The sequence below is a fragment of the Pyrus communis genome, chromosome 15, assembly GCF_963583255.1.
Source record: "Pyrus communis chromosome 15, drPyrComm1.1, whole genome shotgun sequence".
NCBI lineage: Eukaryota > Viridiplantae > Streptophyta > Magnoliopsida > Rosales > Rosaceae > Pyrus > Pyrus communis.
In genome coordinates, this window is record NC_084817.1 from 3423013 (window position 1) to 3433923 (window position 10911).

The window sequence follows — 10911 nt, forward strand, 5'->3', positions numbered from 1 at the left end:
ATTAGGTTTATGAGTATTTTGGTCTTACTCACTATGTGTGATCTTATTCAGTGTTAGATGTGTTTTAACCAGACTACTCTAATAAATATACACTTAACGTAGATAAGTTTCTCTCGTCGACCATATTTCAAAAAAATGATAGGAAAGTACTCTCGTAGGGAAAATAAGTCATTGAAATTACAAGTAGATGTCAATAATGTTCTGTCCACAACACACATGAAAATGAGATGATTATTAGGGTGAGGTCCCCCACAGAATGTTGCAAGGGTGACAGTGCCATGTACTGAGATGTATTTCATGCCCTAGCTAGGGTGACATTGCCGGGAACATCAATCGCTTCAATTCGGTCCTTTTTTTCAAAAAATCAAAAAATAAAAATTCATAAAGTACTTATAACTCAAGTAATTAAGAATGTCTATAGTACACTTGCAAATGAGGCAAGCATTTGTTTATGCATGCAATGAGTAAAACAAATCCTCATAAAAAAACAAGAAATCAAAGAAAAACGATATTTTCATGTCAAAACTAAAATACCTTTTATTTTTTTGTCGATTTATGGATAGATAGAAGAACTGTGTAAAACTTCCATTGATCCAATCAAAGTATGTGACAAATCACATTAAGTAAACCTACCAATATAAAGTTAAATAAACTTTATCTTAATATATTTAAAATAAAAAAAAAAAAAAAAAAAAAGCTACTAACAACAGTGGATTCTTCCATTATCCATATATACCACAAAAAACATTTACTTTCCCTCAGTCCAATAAACAAACTTTTTATCCTCTTGAGTTTTTGCTTACAACGTTCTATCAACTCAAATTTTCATAATCCCACTTGAAAAAAAAAAAAAATCAGAAAACATCCTTCAAGATTTCAGCAATGGAACCAGCTAAGAATTTTGAAACAAATACCTTCTCATTAGCAGAAGCTCCTCCATGTCCAAACACTCCACTTCAAGACCCAAAGGAAACCAAACAGAAACTAAGAGTTGAAGAAGATGAAGAGGAGATGAAAGATCAAGAAAAAGAGAAGAAACCTAGCATCCGAATAATCGATCTAGACGCTTCGGATAGCAATTCGAATCGCGGGTTCTGCTTTGATAATCCGGAGCTCAATCTACTTGAATGCCTCGAAACGGGCTCATCAGAAGGCACCACCACCACCACAACCCCCCTTGTTTCTGATGCGGCAGAGCCTAGGGTTTTCTCATGCAACTACTGCCAAAGAAAATTTTACAGCTCGCAGGCGCTCGGAGGGCACCAGAATGCCCACAAACGAGAGAGAACCCTAGCAAAGAGAGGGCAGAGGATGTTGGGGTCCCACATAATGGCCTCAGCTGCAGGTTTTGGGTACCCTTATTACTCAAGTTTGGCTTCTCTGCCTCTCCATGGTGGCGGTGCTTTTAGGGCACTGGACATTCAGGCTCACTCCAAGATTCACAAGCCTAGTTCCATGATGTCTTCGTCTGCGATCAGGTTTGGTGGTTCGTATGGACATCGGACTTTTGGGTCAAGGTCGCTTTTTGATCAGCAACCGGCGGTCGGAAAGCTTGCGGCTGCAGCAGCTAAAGGTGTTGGTGGTGCTGGGAGATTTGACATGGCAAAGAGCAACATGGTTTCACAAAGCAGTGAAGAAATTGGAAAATGTTGGTTGGGAAACGACAGTCGTTTCAAGAGTGGTAGTGATCAGGAGGAAATGAAGCAGCTTGACTTGTCACTCAAGCTCTAACAAGTTAGTAGTATCGAGACGGCAAAATTCTTCTTCATTTCATTGTATCATATATGATCCTCTTGTCTTTTTTCTTTCTTTTTTTTTTTGAATTTTTTTTATGTCGGTATTGAGATGTGGTTTAAAATTCTCGTTTCACATTTCGAATATGGTTTGTGTAAATTTGATTTTTGAGAATAGCATGAGCATTTGATCTCTTTTGGTTTGCTTTTAACTTGTCCCAAATCCATTAGAATTTTTCATTTTTCCAACTTTTGTACTCCACATTTTAGTTCAATAACAAGAACTTTTGTTTTTCTTTTGGGTAGTGAATTTCAAATTAATTTTTTCTCCTTATGCACGACTCTTACTTTCTTTTTTCGGCTAGGAATTTTTTTTTATTAAGATAAAGAAAATTCCTGAGAACACGTGGAACTCATACAATCAAATATAAACGCTTGGCATGCCTCATTAAAAAGCACCCTATCCCAAATACAACATGTTGTCAACACTGTGACTAATGGATGTAATATAGCATGCGAGGAAGTTGGCTTCTCTAATAGTATGTTGCCACTGAATAGAATCAAAAGAGGTCGGCAGCCATTTGATGTCCTAAAAAATAATTATGAACCTCCAAAAAGTTTTGCATCAATCGAGAATCCTATCTATAAAAATGAACGACAAAAGGAATTTATATTTTGGAAAAATATAAAATTGTACGTGAAGCCACGGGGTAACATATATTCACAAGTTTTGCTAATTTAAGAATCTGCCCTTCAAATCAAATGGTGAAATTTGATAATCAACAATCACAAACTGACCTCCTCTGGTTTAGTCCAACAATGTTAAACATAAAGTTATGTTTGCAAGTAGAAAAACATGTGAGGGTTGTGAAATTTGTTCCAAATAATTTATGATTAGTGTGTCTACGTCGATCCAAACAAAACAAACAATTTAATTAAGAGTAACATGCTGTATACACTGGGACATATTGATTGGATAATCTTGTAACATGTTGTATACGCTTTCTCTCTACTTTTCTTTTCACATGGCATGATCAATCAGGCGAAAAAGTGAGTGCACATCTTGTTGTATGTGCGTTATTCCCGTAAATGTAGAACATGGCTTAAAATTTGAAACAATTTTTGAAAAATTCATAAACCTGTAATTTGTTAATAACTTTTCACACAACTGAATTATGAGCAACTTAAAAGTCTTTTGATAACCATTTCAATTTTTTTATTTTTTTTATTTTTAACAAACGATATTATGATTGAGGGAGTAGATTAAAATCGAAAACTAGAACTTAAAAACTGAAAACTAAAATCTGAAGTGGTTCTTAAATAAACCCTTAGACAAAGATCCACTCACAAAAAAGAGATTAAGATTAGATGGATCATGGAATACATTTAAAGTTGTCAACTTGCCATTACAAGAAACCCAAAGAAACCAAGTCATACTTATGAACTTTAGATTGATGATGTTTTTTTTGTCCTTCTAAGAAAATATAAAATGATTTTGCCTTTTCTTTTAATTTTATATTTATTCACTTTTTTTCGGATAATTATATTTATTGAGCTAATGGGAGTATCTTTGTCCTCTTTTGAAGAGCGTGTATTGAGTCACTGTCCTTAATTGATCTGAAAAATCTAGAAAAGATTTAGTTACAAACTTATATTATTGATTTACGTGCCACATTTTACATTACTTGCTAACTTCCTATCACAAACATTGTCCTTAATTGATCTGAAAAATCTAGAAAAGATTTAGTTACAAACTTATATTATTAATTTACGTGCCACATTTTACATTACTTGCTAAGTTCCTATCACAAACAATTTTTTTTATTAAAATTGAGGTTGGCGTAAGTGACTAAGCCTACCGCGCGGACAGATTTTCAGCGTATTAGAAACACGCATCATACACCAAGTGCCTATTGTATAATTGATTGGATACTTAAAAGAAAAAAAATCTTTAACTACTTATATTATGACCACTTGTTGTATCAAACCGTATTTCTGGTCTACTAAAAAATTTCTCCAATTAAAGAACTTTTTCGTAGAATTGCCCCATAACATGTCATATTCATAAATCTTTTACATTTGCATGCACATTTCTTAATGGATTTGATTATTCATGTAGAAATTAATTAATATTTTCACTCCAGTGATTTTTTAAATTAATCTTAATAAATTATAAAGAGAAGAAATCGAACTTGAATTTACCAAAAAAAAAAAAGATTTTAAAATGGGTTATTCACGAATAAGCTCATCCAAACTCCATTTCATAGTCAAAACCTAAGAAGAAAACTGTAGACTCAACTATTATTGCACTGTTATTACACAATGGGTATAATTTGATTATTTAAGTGTTTTTCACTAACATTATCAATTGCCATCGAAATTAAACTAAGTAAAATTTAAGTGCGGGTTTGGTTTCTTCGCCAAACTCCACAAAATAGTGACATTTCGAAACACTAATCCTTACTCGATTAATTCATCACACTTCGAAGACCAACGAAGGATGCATAGCCGATAGCCTCCGGCTGTGTCAAACTTCATCTGCAGCTTTGGCTAATGAGAAATCCAGAAAACAACACGTGAATACTCCAAATCTGCCTACCAATCACAGATGCATCTCAAATGTCAATTTCCCTTGCGGACTTAAGTAAATACTACAGCATTCAGGAGCTGCACACATTTTAAACTTTAATGGGTGCCTTGGGCAGAACCTGCTATCTTATCAATGGTAGATTTCTTTAAGCAAGAAGAAAAGAATGACCGAAAATCTAATTTGAGTTATCAGATATTTACCGCTCTATTTTTCCACGAACGACTGAACTTTACCCAGCCATTTGATCAGTTCTATTCTATCTTTGTTCATCATGTACTGATGCAAGAAAACAGAAAGCTCATCATGTAGTACATCAGTCACTCCCCTGGCTTCTAAATACTCTCTCAGCCTCTGTTGAAGCCTTCCATTCAAATTCCTGCCCCCTAAAAACAAGAAAACAAGGTCACCTCGCCACCAAAACCAAGACCGCAAACCAAAAATAATAGGCTAAGGGTAAATCGATAGGCTGATATCGTAAATAAGGACTGATGAGATAGAAGAAATGAATTGTAAATAGGGTGCTTCAGATACATGATTGAAAAATGATCGCAGAAATGAAACAACGGTGTTACAATCCAAAAGTGAAACAATTTGGTGCTTCATATACATGATTGCAAAAATGAAACAAGAGCGTTACAATGCAAAAGTGAAACAATTTGGTGCTTCATATACATGATCACAAATATGAAACAACGGCTTTACAATCCAAAAAACAGAAAATACAATGTGGGAGGCCTGAAATTGTACCTGAAATCAGGTCCCATATAAGGCTTAGCCAGCATTCGATCACGCTCAAGAACATAAACTTTCTGAACCTCCAACGATCCGGCCAGGCCGAGCACAGAAACTCCAAATCCTTGGAACCACCACCCCCCTTTATAATATCAACAAGCATACTAAGGTGAAGACGCACGTCTTCCCCGGAGCTATCATCTCCAGTTTTACGAACAGTTTCATACCCATCAAACATAGTGACTTCAATTTTAATATCTTCAGTCTCTCCTAATTTCCTTCTCATTGTAATCCACTGCTCTCCCGGCCGATCCTGCACTGTAAACGATTCGAATTTCATAGCAGGCTGTAATGATTATAGTTATTGTTAAAAATGCCATCACAAATATGAATGCGGATGAGAAATTCAGAATCAACACTTATAAGGGCTCATTTGAGATTACTTATAGACAAAGCATTTTTTGCTAAGAAGCGGTTTTTGCTATAAGTGCTGTTTTTAGAATGACGTTGAATCTTTTGTTAAAAATCCAAGTGAAGCACTGGAAGCATTCGGAAGTGCATCCTGAAAAAGCACTCCGCAGTACATTCTGAAGAAACATATGTCAGGTACCTCCCCAGAAAGTGCTTCTAGATCATAGAAGCGCTTTTCATTGTTACAGAAACGGTCTCAAACTCTAAATATCAAATAATCACTACAGTTCGATACAAATTGAGAAATCAGAAGGAAAAAAAAAAAAAAAACACCCGAACAATCAAGTTGATAAAGATTGTTTCTTTCTGAGTTTCTACTCCCGCAATTTCCTCGGAAACCAAACAGAAGCTAAGAATAAGAAAGGAGGATGACCAACCTGCTGAGGAAGAGCATACTCGGACTGGTACTCCACCTCGTTCCTGAGAATTCTAAGAATGTTAGCTTCCATGGGCGACTGGGGAAGTGCTTCAGAAGCATAGAGTCTGCTGTGCAAGAGAAGGGCTGAGATTGCCTTACGCGGCGGAAGATTTGGGTGGCGCTGAACGCCTTTGAATATGGATTTGGATGCGGGAGAAGAAAAAATTGGAAGCACACCTAGCGCAGTTCGAATCAGTCGAGCCATTGGGGGTTGGGAATCGGATTTTTGAATTTAGGGTTTAAGGATTTTGGGGGTTTTAAGTTAACAGTGGAACATAATTGGGAGGAAGAAGAAGAAGATGGATTTGTGAATTGGGCCTTGAACGTTCAAATGTGTATACACGTTTAATGGGCCTTAAATTTGGCCCATTCAAATTAGGAAGAAGAAGTTTCAACCCCGGATAAATTCATGAGTTGGCCTGGATTGGTGGATACAAACAGAAAAAATTGCATTTTGGGCCTTCAAAAATTGACTAATTCAAAAATAAGATGCGGATTCTCAGGCTACCGAGGTGGAGATTCAAACTTGGATAAAAAAGAAGATGGTAATCCTGGTCTGATTAATTACCCTAACTCACATATATAATATTATTATTATTATTTAAAATAAACCATGATGACGGAAAGTCGAATTTGTGACCTATTTCAAAGTTATGAAAGAGAAATATCATCAGATTGATAATTCGTTGGTTCGTCTGATCTGCTTCAAAGTTGAAATGCAAGATATTAATTAGAGGTTTGTGCCTTCTTAATTACTTGTCCCTCTTGTAGGTGTCATTTGTAGATCCCATCTTATGCTCAAATTCATGCCACAACTTGGTTTGTAAACCACCCAACATGCCTCCTAATTAAAAGCTTGAAAAAGAGTGAAAGCAATGGCAACAAAACCGGATAGCTCCACTATTCCTGAAAAAAAATAAAAAAAGAAGAGGGGGTCTGGTTATACAAAGTATACTGCACATTAATGCATAATGCTTCTTAAGTACAAGTAGAGGTAGCAAATCAATTTATTAGGTTGTTAATGTGTACTATTAATTAAGACTCATTTAGTTTGATTTTATCTTTCATCATCATCATCATTACCAACCTCACCCTTATATGGCGGTGATATCAAATTAAATAGATCTTAATAGATATCTATTAACAACTCAATGATTGATTTATCAACTCTACGTACAACGAGGATATATGCACTTGTATCTACAATGCTCATCACGATAAATTTGTAAATGCAAAGGCAAAGGGATACATCTCTTGCTTGCTTACGGAAAAATATCAACTCATAATGATATTTTGGCCTGGAATCCCATGAGTGAATAGCAACTTAATTACACTATATTGATCAGGGCCATCATTGAGATTTCCTTGCGCGAAATTTATAAAAGAACCCCTCTTTACGATAATTTTTCAAAAAAAGTAGGATAATGTATTGATGCTAGAAAATAATAACTTAAATTAAAACAAATTTTAGGACTCACTAATTATAAATTTACAAATATCATTAAATTATAAGTAAAATGAGCTACAAACATAACTTTCGCTACTTAGTCAAAAGCATTTCAGTTTTAAAAACCAAACAAGAATAAAAGCGTGAAACATTATATAGAATTATGACTTATAAATTTTAGATGACAAATTTTTTTGGGGTCCCCCGCCCCCAACTTAGCTCCTTAGCGAAGAGTGGGATGACCTTCAATCAATTACTTATGAACGAATTACGGGAAGCATATCATGCTAATGATATGAAAATATGTGTACGTTTCTTTTCACATAAATCTTTCTCCCTTGTATGCCTATTTTATTTATACGCCTATTTTATTGATACACCATTATCGTAACATGTCATGCTAATGATATAAGAAGAATATGTGTACGTTTCTTTTCACATAAGTCGTGGGAGTCCTAAAAACCTAACATGACCCATGGGTTGGTGTAATAATTTAAGGACATGAATCCTTTTCGGATCCATGCATCTTAATCCTAGGAATCCACTAATTCGAGCCATTGAAATTTGATCAAACAGCTAAAGTTATTACAACTTTTAAAGTGAGCCCCTATTTGTAACCGTTCGATCAAATTTCAGTGGTCCGGTTTGGTGGATTCTTAGGATTAGGATGCGTAGATCTAGAGAGAAGATCCATGTCCATAATTTAAGGCCATCCCTTGAATGATAAGACATGAAAATGCTGACACTGTACCCCCACGCTCCAACATGTATCATGAAAAATGGGTTACTCGATGATTGTTGGTATTGGTAGGGTTTCAAATTTCCAATCAAAGATTATTAGATAAAGATTTAGTTGTCGCATAGCACATCATCAGCTTATCTGGACACATGGGTTCGTTCATGCAGTTAAGATAAAGCGTGCATGCTAACGTACGCATATAGTTGTTTGTTAGACTGCATCGCAAAATACAAACCTCAATGACAAACCTTTTTATTTCACTCATGCACACAGGTTTTCGAACTTGATTTTTCCTTTCTTCAATATCAATTGTATGAGATGAAAGGATTAGCATTATTCTTGCACAAGGATAACACGTATAAATTGAGAAATGGTTCAACTTTTTTCGTGAGTTTGATTCCTATTATGGTTGATTTAAAATCTTAGTTGTGTAACTTTAAAGAATTGGTTTAATGGAAAGTGAACAAAAATCTAGAATCTTAACTCGATTTTGAACTTCTACGGATGTATTCTTTGCGTTCATTAGCTTTGTTTCGGTCATACTGTTTGATTTGGGGACCTAAAGTATCACTACCAAAAATTACTAACGAAACCACTCAAGTATTGTCCAATAAACTATAAAAAGTTCAGTCGCGCAAAGGCTTAATTTGGTCTTAGGATTTAGAGCGACCAAAGCTATACGAAAAAAGGGAATTAGTATGTAACTAATGTGTGACAAGATACTTATATTAAAATTATAATTTTGTGATATTTCTATATAAATGATATGGAATTAGTGATTCTAATACTAAAATGATATCATCATTTTTAATATTAGAAAGCTAGAAGAAGAGTTTGGTGTCTCAAAGCTTCACCAACAAAATGGACTATAAAGCCCCTCAAACAAAAAATTCCACAACTAGCTGAAAATAATAGAAACAAAATAGCAGGGGTACTTTTGTCAAAAAGAAAAAGAATATGTTAAACAAAAAGAGAATTAAAAATTAGAAAAGTAAAAGAAAAATAAAAGAGAAGATAAAAACCCACAAAGATTTATTGAAGTTACAAATTGGTCCCCTATCCTCTACCTAATTAGAATCTTCTTTCTAGATTCTCTCCCTCTCTTTAGCTACCAGGTGGCAGCCCCCTAACTCACCCTATCTCTCTCTCATTCCCCCCTTCCCCGAGTCAACTTTTACACTCTCTCTTAACTCACTCTTCTTTCTCTCACAAATCTTTCTCTCGCACTCTTCCTTCCCGATCTTCCTACACACACATCCATCCTCACACCCAAAACTTCACGAAACCACTACCAACTCGAGAGGACCACCCCTCTCTCTTTCCATTATCTTTGTGAAGCACGGCGAAGCCCAAAAACCCCGCAAGGTTTCTCGACAAACCCCGTCGCCTTCAAAGCATTTTCCTGCCTTCTCCGACCACCCCACGACTAATCGAAGGTACCAAATCCCTCACTTTCATCTCTAGCTTCATTTTGGTGCATAGATCATAGCCTAAGTGTGAGTGTTGGCGGTGACCGGAGCTCGGAAAGCTTCGGCTTTCTTCCCCGATGAAGAAATGGCCTTCAAGCCCAAAACCATATAACTAAGGCCTTTGGGCCTAAACAAAAGCCCAATTCTTTGGAAACCCAAACCCAACCCATATGTCAATAAGGCTGCCACGTGGCAGCCCATTAACTCACCCTATCTCTTTCTCATTTCCCCTATCCCGAGTCAACTCTCACACTTTCTCTCTCTCACATGTCTCTCTTCCTGATCTACCCACACACACACCCATCCTTACACCCAAAACTTGATGACACCACCAACAACTCGAGAGGACCACCCCTCTCTCTCCGTCGTATCTGTGAAGCATGGCGAAGCCTAGAAACCCCGAGAGTTTTCCCGGCGAACCCCGTAGCCTTCAAGGCATTTCCCGGCTCCTTCCGGCCACCCCACGACTAATTGAAGGTACCAAATATCTCGCTCTCGTCTCTAGCTTCATTTAGGTGCATAGATCGTAGCCTAGGGTGAGTGTTGGTGGCGATCGGAGCTCGGAAGGCTTCAGCCTTTTTTCCCGGCGAAGAAAGGGCCTTCAAGCCCAAAACCATAGAACTAAGGCCTTTAGGCCTAAACAAAAGCCCAATTCTTTGGAAACCTAAACCTAACCCCTATGTCACTAAGGCTTCTGGGCCATTTCGAACTCAGGCATTTGGCCCGTTAACCCCTATAACCCTTTTTATTTATTAAAATCCCAAAACCTTTTTGCTTTGGGTCGAGCTTTTAAGCCTAGGCCTTTTGACCCAAAACCCATTAGACACAAGCCTTTTGGGCCTTAAAACCCAGCCCACTGGCAAAGCCCAGGCCCACCAAACCCAAGCTCAAGAACCCAGGCCCAAACCTGGTCCAACCCAGTAGGCTAGCCGTATGTGGTCGGCGTTAGCGCGTGAAGTACACGCGCCACTGTCCATGGCGGCATCGGCGAATTTTCTGGCGACCCACGACGGCGTGTAAAGGCGCGTAGGGCGGTGCGTGGGGGTAGCCGAGGTCCCTCTTTATGTTTTTTTTGATGTCCTGAATCCATTTATGATGTTCGTTTTCTAAAATTCAATCTTTGGAGTATAATTTTGTTAATTGTACCCTTTATGTGCTTAGGTGCATTTATTAGCAGCGATTCCGTCATTCCTATTTCGTATAGCTCTTCGACGACGAAGTATCTGTGAGTAGACTCATTCTAAAATGCATGTTTTAATAGTAGAAATGAATACAAGAAAAGCATGATTTAATGGTTACGTTTTACGAGTAA

General features: G+C 36.9%; 1 protein-coding gene and 1 pseudogene across 1 annotated transcript; one reads left to right on the forward strand and one right to left on the reverse strand.

Annotated features, from left to right (window-relative positions):
* Positions 1-759: 759 nt before the first annotated feature.
* Positions 760-2068, forward strand: LOC137718716 (zinc finger protein 1-like). The gene has a single exon (XM_068458258.1). It carries the CDS (start codon positions 883-885, stop codon positions 1729-1731), a length of 849 nt encoding a protein of 282 aa, XP_068314359.1. The 5' UTR covers positions 760-882; the 3' UTR covers positions 1732-2068.
* Positions 2069-4020: 1952 nt separating this feature from the next.
* On the reverse strand, positions 4021-6202 carry LOC137718851 (uncharacterized protein At2g39795, mitochondrial-like; annotated as a pseudogene).
* Between the last annotated feature and the right edge of the window lie 4709 nt (positions 6203-10911).